We start from the raw sequence: 27028 nt of genomic DNA on the forward strand, positions 1-27028 counted from the left end.
TATAGATGTGCCATCCATTTTCCCAGTAATTTCCCTTTTTATCACTTTGAAAATAGGGCCTTGTATGGTTAACCTATTCCGCCAAGTTGGATTTATAAAAAAATTTCACCTAATTACTTAATTTTTATGCCACCGCAGCATCTGCGATGCGGTGGCATATAGCGATTCACCTGTGTGTATGTGTGTGTGTTTGTGTGTGTGTTATTTAGATTATATAGTGAACTTAAAAAATCTTCTTGTGAAAAACCACCAGTCCAATTTCAACCAAACTTGGCAGGATTGTTCCTTGGGTAAAGGGCTTACAAAGTTGTTCAAAGAATTTCATTCCATGCAGAAATCTGGTTGCCATGGCAACCAAAAGGGATTATAAGAATAAATTTAAAAAATCTTCTTGTAAAGACCCAAAAGGCCCAGAGTTTAGATATTTTTCATAAGGCATTGTCTGGTAGACCTCTAACAAGATTGTTCAAATTATAGCCCTGGGGTCAAAATTGGCCCCGCCCCAGGGGTTATTGATTTTCACTATGTACATATAGTAAAAACTTGAAATACCTTCTTGTAAAAACCCAAAAGGCCTAGAGATTAGATATTTTGCATAAGGCATCATCTGGTAGACCCTTACCAAGATTGTTCAAATTATAGCCCTTGGGTCAAAATCGGCCCCCGCCCCGGGGTCATTGATTTTCGCTATATGTACATATAGTAAAAACTTAAAACACCTTCTTGTAAAGACCCAAAAGGCTTAGAGCTTTAGATATTTTGCATAAGGCATTGTCTGATAGACCTCTACCCAGATTGTTTAAATTATAGCCCTGGGGTCAAAATCGGCCCGTCCCAGGTCATTGGTTTTCCTTATATGTATATAGTAAAAACTTAAAAAAAATTCTTCTAGCAATTGACAAATGCTAAAGGTTAGATATTTTGCATGAAACATTGTGTTGTAAAACTCTAGCAAGATTGTTCAATTATAGCCCTGGGGTCAAAATTGCCCCTGCCCTGGGGGTCATTGATTTCAATATATACATATAGTAAAAAATAAAAAAAATCTTTGTCTGAAGGTACAAGGCTTAGAGCTTTATATTTGTTAAATTATATCATCTAAAGGTACTCTACCAAAGTTGTTCAAATTTTGCCTCTTGTGTCAAAATTAGCCCCGCCCCTGGGAGCCATAGGTTTATCCTATATGTATATAGTTAAAACTTAAAAAATCATCTTCTGTAAATTTACAAAGGATAAAGTAAAGATATTTTGCATGAAACATTGTGTAGTGAACCTCTAGCATGATTGTTCAAATTATAGCCCTGGGGTCAAAATTGGTTCCGCAGGGGGTCATTGATTTTCATTATGTACATAATTTATTATAGTGAAAAAAAAAAATTTTGTCTGAAGGTTCAAGGCATAGAGCTTTGATGTTTGATATATAATATCATCTATAGGTCCTCTACCAAAGTTGTTCAAATGTCAAAAATTAGCCCTGCCGGGGGACAGTGATTCTCATTATGTACACGTAGTAAAAACAGAAAATAAAACAAATGTTTTCTGAATGGGAGAAAGCTATAGCATAGATATTTGACTTGAAATGTTGTTTGGTGGACCTGTATCAAGATTGTTATTAAACCCTTGGGTCAAAATTATGCCTTGCATAAGGGGACATTGACCTACTTTCTTGTCCTTTGATGTACATCAATGACATTTAAAAATTGAACTTTGACCTAGATTTTGATGATGCGACCTACTTTCTTGTCCTTTGGTGTACAGCTATGAAATTTGAACCATGCGGTGGCATAGCATTTTTCTCAAATGCAATCTTGTTTTAATGATATCTTTCATATTTGGTAGGTGGATACCTTTAACGGTATTCTAATTTTTTGTGGAGTCCGGCGTCTCTAGGTCAAGGTCATTTGTGTAAAAAAAAACAACTTAACATTTCTGCTCATACAGCCTTTATTTTTAAGTTAATGTCTTTCATGTTTATAATAGTCATACCAAGGGAGGTCAGGTCCTCTTCCTTTTCCTTTAGCAAGGGGTCATTTGGGTCAAGGTCACCAATGTCAGAAATAGATTTTTATGCTCCCCGAAAAATTTCGGGGGAGCATATAGTCGCCGCCTCGTCCGTCCGTTCGTCTGTCCGTCCGTCTGTTCGTCCATCCCCGTTTCTGGTCCGGGACATAACTTTGAAACAACAAGAGGTATCAACATGAAACTTTGTAGGTAGATAGATCTCATTGAGTAGGTGTGCAGTGCACAAGAACCGTAACTCTGCCTTGCCTAATTTTTGAATTATTCCCCTTTGTTTATTATTACACTTTGAACTTTGTCCGGGACATAACTCTAAAACTATAAGGGGTATCAACATGAAACCTTATAGGTAGATAGATCTCATTGAGTAGGTGTGCAGTGCACAAGAACCGTAACTCTGCCTTGCCTAATTTTTGAATTATCCCCCTTTGTTTATTTTACACTTTGAAATTTGTCCGGGACATAACTTCAAAGCTATAAGAGGTATCAACATGAAACTTTGTAGGTAGATAGATCTCATTGCGTAGGTGTGCAGTGCACAAGAACCGTAACTCTGCCTTGCCTAATTTTTGAATTATCCCCCTTTGTTTATTTTACACTTTGAAATTTGTCCAGGACATGACTCTAAAACTATAAGAGGTATCAACATGAAACTTTGTAGGTAGATAAATCTCATTGAGTAGGTGTGCAGTGCACAAGAACCGTAACTCTGCCTTGCCTAATTTTTGAATTATCCCCCTTTGTTTATTTTACACTTTGAACTTTGTCCGGGACATAACTCTAAAACTATAATAGGTATCAACATGAAACTTTGTAGGTAGATAGATCTCATTGAGTAGTTGTGCAGTGAACAAGAACCTTAACTCTGTATTGCCTAATTTTTTAATTATCCCCCTTTGTTTATTTTTACACTCATTGAGTAAGTTTTCAGTGCACAAGAACTGTAACACTGTCTTGCCTACTTAATTTTGGGGTTATTGCCCTTTGTTCATTTTGACACTTTGAACTTTGTCCGGGATATTACTCTAAAATTATAAGAGATATCAACATGAAACTTTTTTGATAGATATGTCTCATTGGGTGGAAGTGCAGTGCTTAAGAATCATTACTCTGCCTTGCCTTATTTTGAAGTAATTTCCCTTTGTTTATTTTTACCTTTTTGACTTTTGTCTGGGACATAACTTTAATACTATTTGAGATATCAACATGAAACTTTGTAGGTAGCTAGATATAATTGGATAGAACTGCAATGCTTAAAGAACCTAAACAAAGCCTGGTCTAATTTTGGAGTAACTGCCCTTTGTTCATTTTTACACTTTGAATTTTACCCGAGACATAACTATGATATCGTCAGGAAACTTAATAGATAGATAGATCTCATTGAATAGAAGTGCAGTGCAAAAAAACATAACTCCGCTTTGCCTAATTTTGGAGTTTTTGCCCTTTGTTCATTTTTTTATACTTTCCTGTAGGATGATAACTTACACTGTATTTCTCCTTTGGATGGAGTAAGAGGCCAGTTGGGTCAAGGTCACCAGTGCTAAAAATAGATTTTTACACTTTTGCCCATACAGCCTTTATATATTGACAGATTTTTTCATATTTAGTAGCAAAATAAGTTGCATGATATTCTTCCTTTGGATGGAGTTAGGGGTCAGTTGGGTCAAGGTCACCAGTTCTAAAAATAGAATTTTTACACTTTTGCCCATACAGCCTTTTTAGCTCGACTATTTGATAAGAATAAGTAGAGCTATTGCAGTCACCCAAGCGTCGGTGTCAGTGTCGGCGTCTGCGTCGGCGTAACCACTTATGTTAAAGTTTTTGTAATAGTTCAAATATTTTCAAAGTCCATTGACATATGGCTTTGAAACTTTGCACACTTGTTCACCATCATGACCCCAACCTGTAAACAGGAGAAGGTAACTCTATCAAGCATTTTGACAGAATTATGCCCCTTTTTCGACTTAGAATTTTTGTTAAAGTTTTTGTAATACCTTAAATATTTTCCAAGTCCATTGACATTATGGCTTTGAAACTTTGCACACTTTTTTACCATCATGACCCCAACTTGTAGACAGGAGGAGGTAACTCTATCAAGCATTTTGACAGAATTATGCCCCTTTTTCGACTTAGAATTTATGTTAAAGTTTTTGTAATACCTCACTCAAATATTTTCAAAGTTCATTGACATATGGCTTTGAAACTTTGCACACTTGTTCACCATCATTACCCCAACCTGTAAACAGGAGGAGGTAACTGTATCAAGCATTTTTTTTACTATCAAGCACTAAGAATAGTCGAGCGTTGCTGTCCTATCGACAGCTCTTGTTTTAAATATTGTTACTGATTAGAATCTGAGTCGGGGGCATTTGTGTTTAACAAACATGTTCTTGTTCTTAATTTAATGTTACAGGTAAATTCCAATGGATATTTGTATAAATTTCCTTGGGCAATGTGAATTATTTTATTTACCATTCATGTTAAGTAAATTATAGAATTGAAAGGAATTATGACCAGATGTAAACTGATTTTGATTTTGACTTCCAAGATACCTGCTTAAAAGAAATATGTTTTTATATTTCCGGAAAAGCAAATATGGGTCATGCATAAATAATTGCTGCACAGTTTAAATCCTACTAACTGACATTCTATGTAACAACTTTTTTGAGAATCAATCTAATTTCACTCTTAAAACATTTTATAGAAAAAATTCATTTAAAACATCCTTTAACCCTTTCCCCCATGAGCATTTTGTGAAAAATGGCCGTTTTCACTGAAATCCACATGTTACAAGTTCAAATTGCTATGAAACTATGAAAAATGCTTCAATACTAATCAAACTTGGCGCAAATGTTGACTGGACCATTGCCTTTGTAACGACATGCTCAGTCTTAAATTTCCTGTTACCATGGCAACAAGAAGACATCTCAAAATTGCCAAAAGTCACTATTTTGCCTCGATTTTTTCCATCAAAATTTATTTCAAAGTGCTGCAACTTCTCAAGGGATTGAGATAGAGTCAAAGGCTTTTCAGCGTTGGTTACACTTTACATTATGATCGACCTGGGGTCATTTTTAGCCTCTCACAAGTCCAAAATGTTCTTGGCGATGAGGGGGACTCTGCCCCCCTTCAAACCCCCCTAACAGAAGGAGGCACATCCCCCTTCTGGCAACCCCCTGATGTATCTTTTGGATGGGGGGCGGCGCGAAAAAGTGCTCATTTTTTTTAACAACATTTCTCAAACCAAAACATGTGTTTGTGGCCCAAATAGGACATTTTTTCACTATTTGAGGCCTAAATAAGGGGGGGGGGGTCGAAAGTGCATTGTTTCGCATATATATGAGGTAAAGGGTTAAACTATCAAAATTAAGAAATAAGAAGATCAAATGGTTCTTATGGTATGATTATTGAATAAAAATGTCTGCTATATCTATCTATTTTAAAGAACAGAGCTTGATCATTAATTTATGAACTATTGGTTTATCAATATTAAGACTAATAACAATTTTCCCCAGTTCAATGATGATTGGCCCCATTTCTTTAATCATTGTGGCATCATGTTCTTTCATTTTACTTCAAGAATGTTAAAATTAAAATTAAAATAATCTTGAAAAAGAGGAATTTTACCAATTAGTGGTATGCATTGAAATACTACATGTCTTTATTTTAATTAAAGGCCTTCATTTACTTATATATAAATTCAAATTTCTAGTTTTAGAAAATTAAGTAAGCCATTGTCAATAATATATAAGTCTCTGTTCTAAATAAGGAATAAACAAGTGTAAATTAAATAATTATCACTAATCTATAATTATTAGATCTTTTTAACCGAAAATTTCCTTATTCTATCTCAAAATTAAATGTTATTTTTAAAACGAATACCAAATGAATGCTAAAATATGCAAACCATAAACATTTGACAATCCAAATGAGTAAAGAAATGTTAAGTATAATGTGGGGCTAATCGTTAACTAAAGTTGGGTAAGTCATTATGGGGCGAATCGTTATACATTGTATAACCATTTAGATACATTGTATAACCATTTAGATTATGATATTAGCAGTGTTTGGGGAATATTCTTGTTTTTCAGCAGTTTAGTCTCTTGTAGGGATGATAGAGTCCTCATTCCTGTAGAGTTATATTACCTATATTAATAACTAACCTATGTTTATTATTTAGTTCAGGAAAAGAGGTGTTTAGTTTTTGAATTAATTATCTTGAAATCACTACAGGAAATTCAATGGTAAATTCTGTTTTCTTTCTCATCACTACCAAAGGTAATTAATCAGCCTTGTCTAATATTCATGTGAAAGGAGGTAGTTTTCTTCAATTCTAAAGATTTTATTACTTTGATAACCTTGAAGAATAACTCATGTGTGCAGTTTTATAAACATCCTTTTTCATTCTACAAAGGGAAGTTTATTTACTGAAAATTTGAAAAGAACATTACGCAATATGCCATATAATTTAGATTTGATACACCCAAGTTATTCTTCAGTAAAAGAAGAAAAAAAGAAAAAAAATGCATTTTTATTTCATTTCTTTTTATTTTTTTACAGATAATACGTTGGAGGACAATAATGCACCAAAACAAAATAGTAAGTTAATTATACACATACCACCAAGGCTACTAGTATATTAATCACTGCTTCTTAGTTTTACAACAGTTAGTATCACTTCAGACTTCAATTTTTTTGTTATTGCCCTTTGTTAATTTTCATACTTTATTTTTGTCCAGGCCATTTCTCCTAAAGTATAAAAGCTATAGTCTGTAAACTTCATAGGATGATAGATCTCATTAAGAAGAAGTGCAGTGCACAAGAACCGGTACTCTGCATTTCTTAGTTTTTGAGTTATTGCCCTTTGTTAATTTTCATACTTTATTTTTGTCCAGGCCATTTCTCCTAAAGTATAAACGCTATGGACATGAAACTTCATAATGATAGATCTTATTAAGAAAAATGCAGTGTACAAGATTTGGTACTCTGCACTTCTTTATTTTCTTTATTTTTGTCCTGGCCATAAATTCACCTAAACAATATTGTTCACAAGGCGACACATCCGACTCTCGTAGTTCTAGTTTTCGGTCATTTTAAGTTGAAATAAAAGAAAATAATTGCAATTTTATATTTATTTCAGATGAAGTTGTGGAGAATAAGAAACCAGAACAATCAAAACATAGTAAGTTAATATGTACAAATCACCAAGACTATATTTAAATCACTGCTTTATTATCCCCCACCGAAAGGCGGTGGGGGATATAGAAATAGTCTTCGTCTGTCTGTCTGACCTTCTGTCCATCCCTCCGTCTGTCCTTCCATCCGGCATTTTTGTCCGGAGCATATCTAAAAAAGTATTTGAGGTATCAACTTGAAACTTCATAAGTGGATAGATCATATTGAGTAGGAGTGCTGTGCACAAGAATGATAACTCTACTTTGCATAATTTGTGAGTTATTGCCCTTTGTTATTTTTCAAACTTAATTTTTGTCCAGAGCATAACTCAAAAAGTCTTTGAGATATGAACATGAAACTTTATAGGTGGATAGATCTCACTCAGGAGGTGTGCAGTGCACAAGAATGATAGCTCTTCTTTTCATAATTTATAAGTTATCGCCCTTTGTTATTTTTCATACTTAATTTTTCACCTGGTTGGAGCATTACTCAAAAAGTCTTTGAGATGTCAACATGAAACTTCATAGGTGGATAGATCTCATTGAGAAGGAATGCAGTGCACAAGAATGATAACTCTACTTTGCATAATTTTTGAGTTATTGCCCTTTGTTATTTTTCAAACTTAATTTTTGTCAAGAGCATTACTCAAAAAGCCTTTGAGATATCAATTTGAAACTTCATAGGTGAATAGATCTCACTCAGGAGGTGTGCAGTGCACAAGAATAATAACTCTACCCTTCATACTTTTTGAGTTATTGCCCTTTGTTTGCCCTTTTTTTTTTTTTCATACTTTATTATTTTTCATAGTGGAGCATAACTCAAAAGGTCTATGAGATGACAACATGAAACTTCATAGGTGGATAGATCTTATTGAGGAGGAATGCTGTGTGCAAGAATGATAACTCTTCCCTTTATAATTTTTGAATTATTGCTCTTTTTAGCTCACCTGTCACAAAGTGACAGGGTGAGCTTTTGTGATCACTTTTCGTCCGGCGTCCGTCCGTCCGGCGTCCGTCCGTAAACTTTTACTTTAAATGACATCTCCTCATAAACCAATAAGCCAATTTCATCCAAACTTAACAGGAATGTTCCTTTGGTGGTCACCTTTAAAAATTGTTCAAAGAATTTAATTCCATGCAGAACTCTGGTTGCCATGGCAACCGAAAGAAAAAACTTTAAATATCTTCTTCTAAAAAACCATAAGAGCTACAGCTTATATATTTGGCATGAAACATCTTCTAGTGAGTGTCTACCAAGTTTGTTCAAATAAAAGCCCTGGGGTCAAAATTGGCCCCGCCCCGAGGGGTCATTGAATTTCCCTAAATGCATATAGTAAAAACTTAAAAAATCTTCTTTTAAAGAACTCAAAGAGCTATGGCTAAGATATTGAGCATGAAACATGTTCTAATAGGTGTCTACCAAGTTTGTCCAAATAAAAGCCCTGGGGTCAAAATTGGCCCCGCCCCAGGGGGTCATTGATTTTCCCTATATGCATATAGTAAAAACTTAAAAAGTCTTCTTTTAAAGAACCAAAAGAGTTAGAGCTAAGATATTTAGCATGAAACATGTTCTAATAAGTGTCTACCAAATTTGTTCAAATAAAAGCCCTTGGGTTAAAATTGGCCCTGCCCCGGGGGGGTCATTGATTTTCCCTATATGCATATAGTAAAAACTTAAAAAATCTTCTTTTAAAGAACCAAAAGAGTTACAGCTAAGATATTTAGCATGAAACACGTTCAAATAAGTGTCTACCAAGTTTGTTCAAATAAAAGCCCTGGGGTCAAAATTGGCCCCGCCCCGAGGGGTCATGTGATTTTTCCCTATATGCATATTAGTAAAAAACTTAAAAAAACATTCTTTTTTAAAGAACTCAAAGAGCTATGGCTAAGATATGAGCATCAAACATGTTCTAATAGTGTCTACCAAGTTTGTTCAAATAAAAGCCCTGGGTCAAAATTGGCCCCGCCCCGGGGGTCATTGATTTTCCCTATATGCATATAGTAAAAACTAGAAAAGTCTTCTTTTAAAGAAACTCAAAGAGTATGGCTAAGATATTGAGCATGAAACATGTTCTAATAGGTGTCTACCAAGTTTGTTCAAATAAAAGACCTGGGGTCAAAATTGGCCCCGCCCCAGGGGGTCATTGATTTTCCCTATATGCATATAGTAAAAACTTAATAAATCTTCTTTTAAAGAACCAAAAGAGTTACAGCTAAGATATTTAGCATGAAACATGTTCTAATAAGTGTCTACCAAGTTTGTTCAAATAAAAGCCCTTGGGTTAAAATTGGCCCTGCCCCGGGGGGTCATTGATTTTCCCTATATGCATATAGTAAAAACTTAAAAAATCTTCTTTTAAAGAACCAAAAGAGTTACAGCCAAGATATTTAGCATGAAACACGTTCTAATAAGTGTCTACCAAGTTTGTTCAAATAAAAGCCCTGGGGTCAAAATTGGCCCCGCCCCGAGGGGTCATTGATTTTCCCTATATGCATATAGTAAAAACTTAAAAAACATTCTTTTAAAGAACTCAAAGAGCTATGGCTAAGATATTGAGCATCAAACATGTTCTAATAGGTGTCTACCAAGTTTGTTCAAATAAAAGCCCTGGGGTCAAAATTGGCCCCGCCCCAGGGGGTCATTGATTTTCCCTATATGCATTTAGTAAAAACTTAAAAAACATTCTTTTAAAGAACTCAAAGAGCTATGGCTAAGATATTGAGCATGAAACATGTTCTAATAGGTGTCTACCAAGTTTGTTCAAATAAAAGCCCTTGGGTCAAAATTGGCCCCGCCCCAGGGGGTCATTGATTTTCCCTATATGCATATAGTAAAAACTTAAAAAACATTCTTTTAAAGAACCAAAAGAGTTAGAGCTAAGATATTTAGCATGAAACATGTTCTAATAAGTGTCTACAAAGTTTGTTCAAATAAAAGCCCTAGAGTTAAAATTGGCTCTGCCCCGGGGGGGTCATTGATTTTCCCTATATGCATATAGTAAAAACTTAAAAAATCTTCTTTTAAAGAACCAAAAGAGTTAGAGCTAAGATATTTAGCATGAAACACGTTCTAATAAGTGTCTACCAAGTTTGTTCAAATAAAAGCCCTTGGGTCAAAATTGGCCCCGCCCCGGGGGTCATTGATTTTCCCTATATGCATATAGTTAAAACTTAAAAAGTCTTCTTTTAAAGAACTCAAAGAGCTATGGCTAAGATATTTAGCATCAAACATGTTCTAATAGGTGTCTACCAAGTTTGTTCAAATAAAAGCCCTGGGGTCAAAATTGGCACCGCCCCAGGGGTCATTGATTTTCCTTATGTGTATAGCAAAAACTTAAAAAGTCTTCTTTGAAAAAACCCAAATAGCTAGAGTTAAGATATTAAGCATGAAACATCTTTTAGTGAGTGTCTACAAAGTTTGTTCAAATAAAAGACCCGGGGTCAAAATTGGCCCCAGCCCGGGGGTCATTGATTTTCTTAATATGTGTATAGCAAAAACTTAAAATCTTCTTTGAAAAAACCCAAATAGCTAGAGTTTAGATATTAAGCATGAAACATCTTCTTGTAAGTGTCTTCAAAGTTTGTTCAAATAAAAGCCGTGGGGTCAAAACTGGCCCGGCCCCAGGGGTGTCATTGTTTTAAACTATATGTGTAAAGTAAAAACTTAAAAAAAATCTTCTTTTAAAAAGCCCAATGAACTAGAGCTTAGATGTTTAGCATGAAACATCTTCTTATTGGTGTCTACCAAGTTTTTGCAAATAAAAGCCCTTGGGTTAAATTGGCCCTGCAACGTTGGGGGAGATGGGTTGGGGGGGGGGGCCTATATACAGGTGAGCGAACTCAGGGCCATCATGGCCCTCTTGTTTATTTTTCATACTTTTTGTCCAGAGCTTATCTCAAAAAGTATTAGAGGTATCAACTTGAAACTTCGTAGGTGGATAGATCTCATTGAGGAGGAGTGCAGCACACAAGAATGATAGCCTACTGTGCATTATTTTTCAGTTATTGCCCTTTGTTATTTTCAGCTATCAGATTTCACATAGGTTTCAATAGCTTTTATCACTCCAGCCATAAGTTTTCATTACCAAAAGACCCCTTAAAATTGAACTATTCTGCTCTACTACATATATATTCTTCCAATGAGCAAACACATTCAGCAGGGGATGGCCATGATAACATGGCTCTTGTTGGTTTAACAACAGTAACTTAAGTTTTTAAGCCCCCAGGCATATTGTAATTGAACCGTCCGTCTGTACAAGTTTAACCTGTATCTGGGCAAGTAAATTGAGAAATTTTCTTCCTTTGGATGGAGTAAGGGGTAAGTTGGGTCAAGGTCACCAGTGCTAAAAATAGATTTTTACACTTTCTTTTCCTGAATTGACAAAGGCTAAAGGTTAGATATTTGGCATGGAACATTTTTGAAGTGGACCTCTACCAAGATTGTCTAAATTATATATTATATGGGATTAAAATTGTCCCGCCCAGGAGTCGGGCTTTTAGGTTTTCCTTATATGTTCATAGTAAAAACATAAAAAAATCTTCTCCTCTGAATTGATAAAGGCTAAAGGTTAGATATTTTGCTTGAAACATTGTGTAGTGGACCTATACCAAGATTGTTCAAATTATAGCCCTTGGTAAAAAATTCGCCCCGCTTCCTTTTATGTGTGTAGTAAAAACTTTTAAAAATCTCCTTGTTGGAAGGAACAAGGCTAATAGCTTAGATATTAGGCATACAATATCTATAGGTCCTCTACCAACATTGTTCAAATTTTGCTCCCAGTGTCATAATTAGTCCCTTTGGAGGGTCATAGGTATTCCTTATATTTATAGATAGTAAAAACGTTAAACAAAAATTTTCTCCCCTGAATTGACAAAGGCTAGATGTTCGGTATCTTGCATGAAACATTGTACAGTGGACCTCCACTGAGATTGTTCAAATTTAGCCCTGGGGTCAAAATTGGCCCGTCCCTGGTGGTCATAGGTTTTCATTATATGTATATAGTAAAAACTTCAAAAATATTTATCTGAAGTACTAGGCTTAGAGCTTAGATGTTTGGTGTATGATATCATCTGTAAGTCCTCTACCAAAGTTCTACAAATTTTGCCCCTCGTGTCAAACTTTGCTAGGCCCCAGGAGTCGTAGGATTTCCCTATATGTATAATTATAGTCAAAACTTAAAGAAACTTCATCTGAATTGACAAAGGCTAGAGGCTAGATATTTGGCATGAACATTGTGTAGTGGACCTCAATTAAGATTGTTCAGATTATAGCCCTGGCCCCGTGTTCACAAAGATTTAAGGATCAGGATCAAGATCAGGATCAAATTTAAAAACTCAAATATTCTCCTTTATTTATTATCATAAATTATATATTCAGTATTAAATTGATAAAACTGGACTTAAATAGCATATTAATGCAAGTTTAGAATAAATTTATTGTCATTTTATACAAGAAATGGGCATTTTACAGTTGATCCAAATTTTGATCTTGATCCTAAAATTGATCCTTATTTTGATCCGATTATTTTTGTATTTGTTTCGTAATTAGTTGATTTTATCCAATAATAAGTTGGTTTCTTTGCAAATAAGCAATTATTTACAATTCGAATGTGTACCATTTAATTCTAGCATAATACGATCAATTTTAGTTTTATAAAACAATGGAAATAAAATCAGGATCACCTGATCCTGATCCTGATCTTTTCTTTGTGAACACGGGGCCTGGGGTCAAAATTTGCCCCACTGGGGAGGGGGGATGGAAGATAAGTCATTAATTTTCATTTTGTACTTGTAGTAAAACTGAAAAATTCTTCTTTTCTAAAGGTACTTTGATATTTGTTATATAATATCATTTATAGGTCCTCTACCAAACTTGTTCTAAGTTTGGCCCGTACACAAATAAAGTCTGTCGTCAGGTTAGCCCTATGGGGTCAATGGCCTCCTTGTTTGAAAAATTTTTACTGACAAGAATATGAGTGGGGACATTAATGTGTTTAGCAAACACGTTCTTGTTTCAGACTGAGTTGCATAAATTTAGTTTTAAGGAATAGAAATCATATCATATTAATGAGTGCAGTAAAGTTATGTTCAAGTTGTTGTCAGTGTATTAGAATGTACTTTAGGGCTAAAAATCTTATTTTTAAGATACTGACATTAATTATTGGTACCCATGTTCACCATTAGCTTGAAATCATTCAACACAATCATTTCTGATGTCTAGCCTGAATGTTTGTATTCACAATAAAATGTATAACAAAGATAACTGCAAGTAAAGGCTTGTTTTTAGTTTATTAGCTCACCTGTCACAAAGTGACAGGGTGAGCTTTTGTGATCGCTTTTCGTCCGTCGTCCATCCATCCATCCTTCGTCCGTAAACTTTTACTTTAAATGACATCTCCTCATAAACCACTAAGCCAATTTCATCCAAACTTCACAGGAATGTACCTTTGGTGATCACCTTTGATACTTTGTTCAAAGAATTTAATTCCATGCAGAACTCTGGTTGCCATGGCAACCAAAAGAAAAAACTTTAAATACCTTCTTCTAAAAAGCACCAAGAGCTAGAGCTTAGATATTTGGCATGAAACATCTTCTAGTGAGTGTCTACCAAGTTTGTTCAAATAAAAGCCCTGGGGTCAAAATTGGCCCCGCCCCAGGAGGTCATTGATTTTCCCTATATGTATATAGTAAAAACTTAAAAAATCTTCTTTTAAAGAACCCAAAGAGCTATGGCTAAGATATTGAGCATCAAACATGTTCTAATAGGTGTCTACCAAGTTTGTTCAAATAAGAGCCCTGGGGTCAAAATTGGCCCCGCCCTGGGGGTTATTGATTTTCCTTATATGTGTATAGCAAAAACTTTAAATCATCTTCTTTCAAAAAAACCAAATAGCTAGAGTTTAGATACTAAACATGAAACATCTTCTAGTGAGTGTCTACAAAGTTTGTTCAAATAAAAGCCCTGGGGTTAAAATTGGCCCCGCCCCGGGGGATCATTCATTTTCCTTATATGTGTATTGCAAAAACTTTAAAACCTTCTTTGAAAAAACTTGAATAGCTAGAGATATTAAGCACGAAGCATTTTCTAGTAAGTGTCTACAAAGATTGTTCAAATAAAAGCCCTGGGGTCAAAACTGGCTATGCCCCAGGGTTGTCATTGTTTTTAACTATATTTGTAAAGAAAAAACTTAAAAAAATCTTCTTTTAAAAAACCCCACGAGCTAGACTTTAGATGTTTAGCATGAAACATCTTCTAATGGGTGTCTACCAAGTTTTTTCAAATGAAAGCCCTGGGGTTTAAACTGGGCCCGCTTCGGGGGCCTATATACAGGTAAGGGACTTCAGGGCCATCATGGCCCTCTTGTTATTATTTTTAAAGTTATGGAATCTTAGAAATATAGAAGTCAGAGATGGCTTCACACATGTATGTATTATGATCTTGTTGAATTTAATAAGTTGTTAGGTATAAGTTAATGAAATGGTTCATCTTGTTCTTACATTAACCACATTTAACAAATATAAATCTATACACTGACATCTGTTTCAAAGCATGTATTATGTGTCTGGTAATTGATAAATCAATTAGTTAGTTTTTCATCATAATCTTCGCTTGTCTATACATTCTAACTTAATCATGTGACACACAGCTTAAATCAATCTTGTTATGGGTGATATTTGTGTGTGACATACATTGTAACATTAGGTTTCTTAGCTATTATTTAAAAAAATATATACATTTCTTACATTTAATCAATAATGTACTGTTTTCAAATAGCAGATAGATAAAATAGTTTAATATGATACGATGCAATTGTTATATAAAAAAAATTAAATTTTTGTTTCAAGTAGGGCAATCAATTGTCAACAATATCAAACAGTGTAAATAGGGAAGTTAGCTATAGCATGTCACTGTATAGTTAAGTTACAACATGATTTATAATTAATCAAACATTACATTGATACTGCATTATCATTAACTGTCACTGGTAAAAATGTAACTGGATTTACCTTAAGTGGATTTCACTAGGCTGGATCTCATGAGGCAGTTTAACACTGAAAGTGATCTGTTCTAGTAAAATCCATGGGAACAGATAAAGATACTCCTATAATAACACTTTTATTTGTTGGTATTATAGATGCCAGCAAGTTCATGTCAGATCAACTCTTTGTATTTAGGGGGGATCATATTTGTGTAATTGATTATGATACATGCATTAAATGTTAAATAAATTTATGTACACGTAATAAAATATTATAATTACAGAGGAGGTAGCGAGTATGGGTCATGCCGTAGATGAGGATGAGAGTTCAGGAGGTCACTTCATGGCATATTTCCTTGTCTTTATTGTACTCTCTATTGCTGGCTATATTGTATTCCATAATAAACAAAAGGTGAGTATATTCTCTAAGTATCTGTCTTATTTATAACTACTCCTAATCAAATGTTTAGTTGATTTTTTGTTAAACTGTTATATATTATTATACCCCCGAAAAGAAGTTTGGGGGGTATAGAAGGGTCACCCAGTGGTCGGTGGGTCCAGCGGTCTGTTGCATTTGTCCGGAGCATAACTTGAAAACTAATGGTTGGAATTCAATATAACTTCATACAATGGTCAAGCACATTAAGAGAAAGAGCACAAGAACCATAACTCCATCTTAACTAAGCTAACTGAGTTATTGCCCTTTGTTACTTTTCCTTATCCGGAGCATAAAATTAAAACTAATGGTTGAAATTCAAAACAACTTCATACAATTGTCAAGCACAATAAGGGGAAGTGCAGTGCACAAGAACCATAACTCTATCTAAAGTAATTACAGAGTTATTGCCCTTTGTTACTTTTCCATTGCTTTCTTTTGTCCGGACCATAACTTGAAGACTAATAGTTGGAATTCAATATAACTTCATAAAATGGTCAAGCACATTGAGAAGAAGTGCAGTGCACAAGAACCATAACTCTATCTGAAGTTATTACAGAGTTATTGCCTGTTGTTACTTTTCCATTGCTTTCTTTTGTCCTGACCATGACTTGAAGACTAATAATTGGAATTCAATATAACTTCATAAAATGGTCAAGCACATTGAGAGGAAGTGCAGTGCACAAGAACCATAACTCCATCTTGACTAATTACAGAGTTACTGCCCTTTGTTACTTTTCCTTGTCTGCAGCATAACTTGATAAGAACTGGTTGGAATTCAAAACAACTTCATACTTTGGTCAAGCCCAATAAGGGGAAGTGCAGTGCACAAGGACCATAACTCCATCTTGACTAATTACAGAGTTATTGCCCTTTGTTACTTTTCAATTGCTTTTTTTGTCCGGAGCATAACTTCATACAATGGTCAAGCACATTGAGAGGAAGTGCAGTGCAGAAGTACCATAACTCCATCTTGACTAATTACAGAGTTATTGCCCTTTGTTACTTTTCATTGTCCGGAGCATAAGTTGAAAACTACTGTTTGGAATTCAATACAACTTCATACAATTGTCAAGCACATTAAGAGGAAGTGCAGTGCACAAGAACCATAACTCCATTTTGACAAATTACAGAGTTATTGCCCTTTTATGATACTTTTCCTTGTCCAGAGCATAACTTAAAACATACTGGTTGGAATTCAAAACAACTTCATACAATGGTCAAGCACAATAGGAGGAAGTGCAGTGCACAAAAACTATAACTCTGCCCCAAGTAATTATAGAGTTATTGCCCTTTGTTACTTTTCCATTTCTTTTTTCTTGTCCAGAGCATAACTTGAAAACTGCTAGTTGGAATTCAATACTATTTCATACAATGGTCAAGTATATTGAGAGGAAGGGCAGTGCATAGAACCATAACTCTTTCTTGACTCATTTAAAAGTTTTTGCCCTTTGTTACTTTTTATTGTCCAGTGCATAACTTGAAAATTAATGGAAGGAATTCAATGAAACTTCATACAATGGTCAAGGGCAGTGAGATGAAGTGCAGTGCACAAGGACCATAACTCCATTTGGACAAATCTTCAATATTTATAGAGTTATTGCCCTTTGTTCCTTTTCCTTGTCTTTCTGGACTTATTACAGAGTAATTCAATAAAACTTCATCAATAGCCACCGCATTTAAAGGAAATGCAACATAAAAGAACCACAACTATCTTTAATTGCCCACAACCATAACTCTATTTCAATTCTTTTACAAGGTATTCTGTTACTAGTAACATCCTCTTTTCCGAAGCAGTCTTGCAGGGGTATTAATCACATTTAGTGATAGTTCTAGTTTCTTCATTTATGTTCACCTACATAACATTTTTCATGTAACAATTGTGGTCTATGGTATTTGATAGTGATATGGATTATATGTAGATAAAGAAAGCTATGATCAAAAATTCATTGGCATCAGTGCTATACAATATACACTTAATTTATATTGTTTTGGTACAATTAAACAGGATGTTAGTTTATAAGGTTAGACATAATTTTTGTGCTTAAATAAGTTTAAGGGAAGAAGTCGGCATAATTATAAGGATAATGTAAGTTAATTTATTGGAAGTTCTTTCTGTCTTGACATTTACTTATCGTTTTATTCTCCATCTTCTTCTTTATCTTTGCTTTTCTTAGCAGTGCTCTTGTAGTTTTAATATTGGCATATTTACAAGCCTTGTTGCGGGTTTTATAAAAGTACTTGTAGTAGATATTTAAGAATGTAGCTTCTACTAAAGCTAAAATTATGTAGGCTTACATGATGAAAAAATCACATAAATAGGCAAAAAAGTGAAAACAATTATTATCCTATTGATGAAGGAAAATTCCTCACCAATAACAATACTATAATCATTTTTCCTGAAAAAAAAAACAACAACAACAACCTAACTATAAATGTAATAATAATTATGCATTGATATACATGTATACAATGTATGCTTGCATTTTTATAATCATTAACTTTGATTGACTTTACATTTGTTAACTTATTTTTTATCATGTCGTTATGCTTTTGTTTCAAGACTTTGGGATGGTCAGGCAGCTTCAGCTTATGTATACATGTATGAGGTTCATTTTTAGCTCGACTATACGAAGTATATGGAGAGCTGTCCTACTCGCCCCGGCTTCGGCATCCGCGTCCAGATTTCAGATTAAAGTTTTGGTGCAGTAAAATATTTTTCACTATAACTTTGTCATTTCTTAAGGTATCAACTTCAAACTTCAAATATATGTTCCTTATCATCATCCCCATCTTATGTGACAATGTTCATAACTCTAGCACCAATATTTTCAGATTTATCTCCCCTTGAACTTAAAATTTTCCTTAAAAAATACTATTTTTTACTGTTACTTCTTTATTTCTTAAATGATCAACCTCATACTTTAAATATATGTTCCTTATCATCATCCCCATCTTATGTGACAAGGTTCATAACTTTAGCACCAATATTTTCAGATTTATCTCCCCTTGAACTTAGAATTTTCCTTAATTTTTTTTATTTTTTACTGTAACTTATTTATTTCTAAAGGGATCAACTTCATACTTCAAATATATGTACCTTATCATCATCCACATCTTATATGACAAGGTTCATAACTCTAGCACCAATATTGCAAGAATTAACTCCCCATAAACTTAGATATTTTTACTAGAAAAATGTTATTTTTTACTATAACTTTTTTAGTTTAAAGGTATCTACCTCAAACTTCAAATACTTATTCCTTATCATCAATTACATTTTATGTGACAATGTTCATAACTCTTGAAGCAATTTTTACAGATTTATCTCTCTTTGAACTTAGGATTTTCTTTAAGAAATATTATAACTTCTTTACTTTTTAAGGTATCTACTTCAAACTTCAAATATATATTTCTTATCATTACACACATGTTGTGTGACAAGGTTCATAACTGTAGCGTGACTTTTTCTAGAATTATTTCCCTTGATCTTGGAATTTATGTTAACAAATGTTTTTTTTTTTACAATAACTTAATACTTAATTATACATAATTGATTTTTCTTTCATAGTTTTGTCCTCCTTACTGCGTACAGTATTTCATTAGTCGAGCTCGGCTGTCTCATGTGACAGCTCTTGTTGAAGAATGCATTTACAACTTTCTCTATGAACACCAAAATATGTAATGCCAGTTTTTCACAAGACATATAAAACATTTATTTCTGGGTACTAAGCAAGGGGAGCAGGTTGTACAATTTCCATGTCTGTTGTACATTGTACAGATGCAAAATTGAACTCTTGCCTCTCTGTATAAGAAACCAATGAAATTTTTTGTATTTCCTAATGGTTTTTAGGATAACTTATTTAAATCCATTTAAATCAGCATTCAATGTAATATATTCATGTATCAATACTTAAATCTAGTATTCAATGTTCTTTATTACATGCTTTTTGGTGGTTTATAGAAATATATCAGTGATATAAAACTGATAATTTCACTGTTTTGAATTTAAGCCTCTTACATTGTTTCAGTGAAATACCAGCTTGCACAGTACTGGGAACCAACTTAATGATGTGACATCGTAAATGACGTCACATATTATTATTTGGCGCGCTTTTTCGTTCAGTATTAGGTTTAATGTCTTTTTAAAACGTTTCTTTGCATATAATAAAAAGGAAATTTGTTTAGTTTAGTGTAAGATCAAAATATATTTCACCTTGTGAACACCAAAAGTTCATATTTCGCTCATGGCTGCGCCACTCTTGAAATATACTTTTGGTGCTCACTCGGTAAAATATATTCCGATCTTACACTGAACTAAACAAATATCCTCTATATATTCATGTAACATTACATAAATCTAGTATTCAATGTTCTATATTTATGTACCATTACATAAATCAGCGTTCAATGTAATATATTCATGTACCAATACTTAAATCAGCGTTCAATGTAATATATTCATGTACCAATACTTAAATCAGCGTTCAATGTAATATATTCATGTACCAATACTTAAATCTAGTATTCAGTGTTCTATATTCATGTACCAATACATAAATCAGCATTCAATTTAAATATTGGCTAGGCCTATGAAAACAAGACTTGGGGAAATCATAGTTTATTTGACATAATGTATGCACATGTCTTTTGTAAAAATGGGTTTCTGCCTTATTCAAACCATAATATGTTTATCTCGACATTTCGTTATCTCGATACTTTTAGGACGGTCCTGATGAATTCGAGATAACGAGAGTCGACTGTATACTGTATGAATGATAATCTTTTTGTATCATTATTCACTGTTGTCTTACATTTATCTTAACCTATTATTTAATTCCAATTTTCTGCTTTCAGATTTTTGCCATTATTATAGAGGGTAAGTCTGGGAAAGGGGGTCGAAGACCTAACACTAAAGATTACAAGCAGTTGAAGACCGATGATGTGATGCCATCACTCGAGAAATCAGCGTACAGCAAGGACTATGTTTTCTAACTTCCATTGGCAGAATAAACAAAAATCTCCACAGAAATCCATCCTGAACAATCATTTCTCGTTTCTCAAACAGTTTTATATCAAGAAGACGTAAAATATTCTCAGTATATGAGCATTCATCACATATAGAGATTTGTTGACCTGGTTTTTATATGTATACGATTTTATACAAATAGCACCTGTATTATTGGCTTTCATGTAACCAGTAACATTCAAGTATCCAGTTTTCTGTATAAATTTGTGGGAAAGTTTCAATTGGGACCTCTTATATAATAGTAGTAATATACAAATAGATATGCATATATATAAACAAATATGAATATAATTGATAATGATATAAGGTTTCTTAACATTCGTTTTAAACTTGCCATTTAAATGTCATGTTATATAGTAGATGTTTTTATGATGTTACTTCATACCTTGTGCTGTTTAATAGAAAGATGTTCAGATGAAGGAAATTTAAAATTATGGTTTTTAGGTTTATATTGCCTGCACAGATTGATAAGATATGTTTTTTGTTACCATTTAATCTATCACATTGTACAAGCTATCACTCTACATGCAATCTATTTTAAGTGTGATCAATTTCCTGCATTACGTGCTTTCATTAATATTCATTGTTTAGAAAACAGTCTTTACTTTTAGCATACAAAGGACAGTATTGTTTAAAATTCTCAATGTTGATAATTTATTTTATAGAATAAAACATACAAATGGTGAATAATGAATAGTGAATAGGTACAGAAAAGTTAGTTCAGTGTGTTTAAAGTATGTCATTATTGTTCTGCCCTTAATAAGCAGGTTAATGATTATTTTGTGCCATTTCTTTCTACTAGATTGTTAAACTGTACAGTAGAAGCATTAAACTGTCATTGGAGCATAATATTAAAAGTAAATATTGTATTGGCTGTTTCATATATGCAATCATCTAGCTTTTTCATTGTTTTTAGCATTCTGTGATAAATTATGATCTTTGTTTAATTCCATATTGTATTCTGTAGAATTATAAATATTTATAAGTCAATTATTTCACCTTTAACCTGCTGTAGTGAGGGACTCAACTGACGTTTTTTTTTGATGCAATAGGATTGGAAATATTTGCAATATTCATTTGAGGTTTAATTTCTGTTTACTATAACTTGAGTGCTAAATTTCAGATCTCACTCCTTAACCTCAGAATGATCAATTTTACTGTGCAAAATGACCAAATAAATAAAAAAAATGAGCCACGTCATGACAAAACCAACGTAATGCGTTTGCGACCAGCATGGATCCAGACCAGCCTAAGCATCCGCACAGTCTGATCAGGATCCATGCTGTTGGCTTACAAAACCCTATAACAAGTAGAGAAACTGATAGCAAACAGCAAGGATTCTGAACAGACTGTGCGGATGCGTAGGCTTGTCTGGATCCATGCTGGTTGCAAACCAATTATGTTGGTTTTGTCGTGACACAGCTCATATGTTAAAATGCTTTTAACTCGAATCTTGCTAAGAATTGCACTAAATGTTGATTTTCAATTTAATTCTTATTACATTTCTTTATTACCTTTTGCATGGCACTAATTGGTCTATGTAAAAATGTCATATTTTATATTTTTAGCTCGACTATTCGATAAGAATAAGTAGAGCTATTGTAGTCACCCGAGCGTCGGCGTCGGCGAACCCACTTATGTTAAAGTTTTTGTAATAGTTCAAATATTTTCAAAGTCCATTGACATATGGCTTTGAAACTTTGCACACTTGTTCACAATCATGACCCCAACCTGTAGACAGGAGGAGGTAACTCTATCAAGCATTTTTATACGCCCGTTTGAAAAACGGGACGTATTATGGGAACGCCCCTGGCGGGCGGGCGGTCGGGCGGCGTCCAATTTTGTCCGGAGCATATCTCCTACATGTATGGAGGGATTTTAATGAAACTTCATAGAAATGTTCACCACTATGAGGAGCAGTGTCGCACACATGAACCAGGTCTCTAGGTCAAAGGTCAAGGTCACACTTAGAGGTCATTGAAAAATGCTTGTCCGGAGCAAAACTTCCACATGTATAGAGGGATTTCAATATTACTTGGCACAAATGTTCACCATTGTGAGGCGGAGTGTCGCGTGCAAGATTCAGGTCCTTGCGGCCAAGGTCAAGGTCACACATAGAGGTCAAAGTTCAGATAAAAATATGAAGATGTGTATATGGACCATTTAGTCATCATTTATTGAGGGATTGTAACACAAATGGTCATTATCAAGACTATGGCTGTGATACATATAATTTAGGTCAATATATACAAGGTCAAGGTCACTATAGATGATGAAATATCCAGATTTTGTAAATAGAATTTAATCAAAGGGCAACAACAAAGTTATTACTTTGTTCATAAATGACTTACACAATTACTCCCCTTGATCTACTTTCACTTTCAATTCTAAAAATAGAATTTAATCAAAGGGCATAAAATAATCCTCTTTTCTTGGACTTGAGTATGTTCTAAAGAATGTAACATTTATTTACACATGTTTCATTCATTGGTCAAGATTCTTAACTGTGATAACTATGGTGTTCTGTAGCCTTGGTATTTGTTCAGAAAGATCATACAGTAATTACCTTATCAAATGTAAATACTTTCTCATAGAAATTTAATTATATTTTAATTTTCAAGTAAATATCAGTTCAGCTCATTCAAAGATTAAGAATTGTAATGAAATGTATTTCCCTAGAATAAAATCTTAAATCAGAATTTTTTAGTTATTAAATTACAATTACATGTACTTTTTATCTTCCCTACTGATTTGTTTTAAGGTTCATTTAACAACACAGTGCCAAGGATAAAAACTTGCTTGCTAGATAACACTTATCCATAATGCCCCCATCTGCATCTAAAGCTTTCGTAAACGGGCGTATTTTGTGACTATGGCACCCTTGTTCAACTTAGAATTTATGTTAAAGTTTTTGTAATACCTCAAATATTTTCAAAGTCCATTGACATATGGCTTTGAAACTTTGCACACTTGTTCACCATCATGACACCAACCTGTAGACAGGAGGAGGTAACTGTATCAAGCATTTTGACAGAATTATGCCCCTTTTTCGACTTAGAATTTACGTTAAAGTTTTTGTAATAGTTCAAATATTTTCAAAGTCCATTGACATATGGCTTTGAAACTTTGCACACTTGTTCACCATCATGACCCCAACCTGTAAACAGGAGTAGGTAAATGTATCAAGCATTATTTTTTACTATCAAGCACTAGAATAGTCGAGCGTTGCTGTCCTACCGACAGCTCTTGTTGGGCATTCTAATCTGAATGGAGTTCCTTAAAGATATGGTTTTTAACAACATTTAGGATGGCCATGTGTATATACTAATATTGGATATGATATGTAGGTGTTGACCACATATTACTTATTTATTGTTTACACATATGAGCCAGCAGTGTCTGTAATAATTGCACATTTGTGAATTTAGATTTTTTCTTGCATATTGTTTATTGCTTTCAAACATAAAGATAACGACTTGAGACTTAAAAGTAATTGTGATTTTACAGAATGACTGAGGATATTATAAATGAGAGATTGTGAGTAAACATGGTCTATTTACTTTCATATATGTAAATATTGTTGTGGCTTGAAATGTTTACCTTGCATGATGTTATCGTATTATTTGGGGAAGATTTGTATTCAATGGTACTTGAATGTCTTATTTTGGCTGTTTTAGATCACTAACTGTTGTTTAATGACCTCCGAGGATGACTATCGATAATTCACTTACTACTCAAGCTGACCACATGCCAATGACAGAAGATCTATTGTATTGAGTGGAATGGGGTTATTTGAGGCGATATGGTCACTGACTTGAAATTACTTACACTTACCTAATCATTAAATGATTGATCAAAAATGTTCTGCAGATGCCAGAAATTGTTATGTTGTAATATATAACTTAAGTTACAGTAAACTTCAAATTCAAGGGAAGTGTTCCAAGTTCGGCATTGAACTTTTGTTTATATGTTTTTTTATAGTTATCAGCAAGTATTTCAGGATAAGTAATAAAGTCAGTGTCAGCTTCTCTATACTAATTGTAGTAAAATTTTGCATTTATATTTCAAAATATAAAGTTCAATATTCATAATAGTCCTACTAGTGCAATTTTTATATCACATTGTAATATTAGTTCCTTTAAGGATTTATGGTTTGAACAAATGATTTATAACAAAGCTAAATTTGTGATTATGACATATGCGGCAAAGTGTCATATTCGACAAACTGTTGTATTTGACGAGATGTCTTTCGACAAAATGTTGTGCACCAAGTAAAGTGGAAGAGTAACTGATTAGTAAATTATGTTGTAACTGTCACTATTTTGTTATGAACAGATAAATGAAAGATAACATTTATAGAGTGGAGGTGTCTTATAACTTCCTAAAGTTTTTTTACATGCTTACTGATTTCACAACTTGTTTTGCTCAATTGATAAACAGTATCACTGTTGTTTGTTGCACTATTTTTGATACATGCAAAGTATATTTAAACATTCTCATCTTAATTTTATGTGTTTGTTTGTGTTTCTGAATGTTGGAAAATTGTATGTTTTGTTTTTTAATTAAGATTAGAAGACACTTAATCAGTGATGATATTCTGAAAATATTTTATCACAAATGAAAAATTGTTAAAATGGTGTAAAGCTATGTCTGGTGAAATATGCCAGAACAATATTTCTAAAATCTTAATTTTCTTCATGGTCATATTTTGAGATAGTTTCAGTTAAATATGTGGTCACATCTCAAGATAGTTTCAGTTAAATATGTGGTCATATCTCAAGATAGTTTCAGTTAAATATGTGGTCACATCTCAAGATAGTTTCAACAAAATATGTGGTCATATCTCAAGATAGTTTCAGTTAAATATGTGGTCATATCTCAAGATAGTTTCAACAAAATATGTGGTCACATCTCAAGATAGTTTCAGCCAAATATGAGGTCACATCTCAAGATAATTTCAGCCAAATATGTGGTCATATCTCAAGATAGTTTCAGTTAAATATGTGGTCATATCTCAAGATAGTTTCAACAAAATATGTGGTCATATCTCAAAATAGTTTCAACAAAATATGTGGTCATATCTCAAGAGAGTTTCAACAAAATATGTGGTCATATCTCAAGAGAGTTTCAACAAAATATGTGGTCATATCTCAAAATAGTTTCAACCAAATATGTGGTCATATCTCAAGATAGTTTCAACAAAATATGTGGTCATGCGGTCATATCTCAAGATAGTTTCAACAAAGTGTGATCAAATCTTGAGATATTTCTGACAAAATTTAACACATTTTTTTTATAAGGAAACAGAATTTTTTACCAAATATTCTATTGCTTGTTTTAGTTTTTAGTAGGTTTAGTAATTATTTTGCATTGTGCCACTGCATTCTTTTATTTTATAAACTTCTTCAAAATACAGACAATTTTTTTATTCTGCTGATAACAGTATTTGCTGATATCAGATAGCCCAGTATAGATAGCTCAGTTTAGTTTTATACCCTTTATAAGATTTTTTTTTTCAATTAACATTTAAATTGTTTCTGTTTTTTTTCTGCTGGGAAGTAATTAGTGATAAGATGAAATATGTAACAGAAATTTGTCATTTTAATACAGATTAGATTTTTGACAACTTTGTAGATACCTGATAAACACAAAGAAGGAAAATTATTTTGTAATTAAGTGGTACTAGAACCCTAAATAAATCAGAAATAAGTTTTGTGTTTGTTAATGGCTGTAATGTTTGCATACATGTAGTTATGATGTTTTTTTGATGTTTTTTGATTGTTTATGTTTAGTTTGCACAATTTTCTATTTCAATATGCTTTGGGTTAATTAAAAGTTGATTATGTAAATATTGGTTTGCATATCATTATGTAAATAAAGCGGCTGAAACTCAAACATGTTGTTCTTATGACCTATCATAAATACAAATGAGAAACAATAATTCACAGGCTATTCTACAATGGAGTTATGTACCTATTTACAAATGTACTTATATTGTGATGAATAATATGTTTTGTTGTAAATAGAATGCTCCCGAATACTGACATTAACATGGTATACATGACATCTGGTTGGATGGATGTTTCTTTAGAATCGGGGTTAGCAGTTCCATAACTAACTAGGCACCCAATTCTTCTCTGCATTATACAAACTGAGCATGGGTCAACTTGGACAAAATTGATATAAATAATAATAACATGCATTATTTTTGTTATTTTCTGTTCTGATGAGCTAAAAAATGGCATAATTTTGTCATAATTCAGGAGTTTTGCCTCTTGCCTAGAAGTAGGGATACTGGTTATAAACAAATATTCAAAATTTCAAAGCAAAACCTTGGAGGATATAGAAAAAGTGGGGTGATATTTATAACCAAGTGTTATGCAGACACTGA

At 33.3% G+C, this 27028-nt stretch overlaps 1 protein-coding gene across 1 annotated transcript in view; it reads left to right on the forward strand.

Moving 5' to 3' along the window:
• The window catches only part of LOC132723762 (trans-Golgi network integral membrane protein TGN38-like), a 37261-nt gene extending 11868 nt beyond the window's left edge, over positions 1 to 25393 (forward strand). The window contains exons 3-7 of the mRNA XM_060708538.1: positions 6580 to 6618; positions 7160 to 7201; positions 15457 to 15584; positions 17662 to 17697; positions 20466 to 25393. Of these exons, the coding sequence (XP_060564521.1) occupies positions 6580 to 6618; positions 7160 to 7201; positions 15457 to 15584; positions 17662 to 17697; positions 20466 to 20603 (383 nt within the window). The 3' untranslated portion in view covers positions 20604 to 25393. The remainder of the gene's footprint in view (positions 1 to 6579; positions 6619 to 7159; positions 7202 to 15456; positions 15585 to 17661; positions 17698 to 20465) is intronic.
• Positions 25394 to 27028: the final 1635 nt, after the last annotated feature.

The sequence above is a fragment of the Ruditapes philippinarum genome, unplaced genomic scaffold, assembly GCF_026571515.1.
Source record: "Ruditapes philippinarum isolate M1 unplaced genomic scaffold, ASM2657151v2 ctg561_1_1_1_1, whole genome shotgun sequence".
Taxonomy (NCBI): Eukaryota; Metazoa; Mollusca; class Bivalvia; order Venerida; family Veneridae; genus Ruditapes; species Ruditapes philippinarum.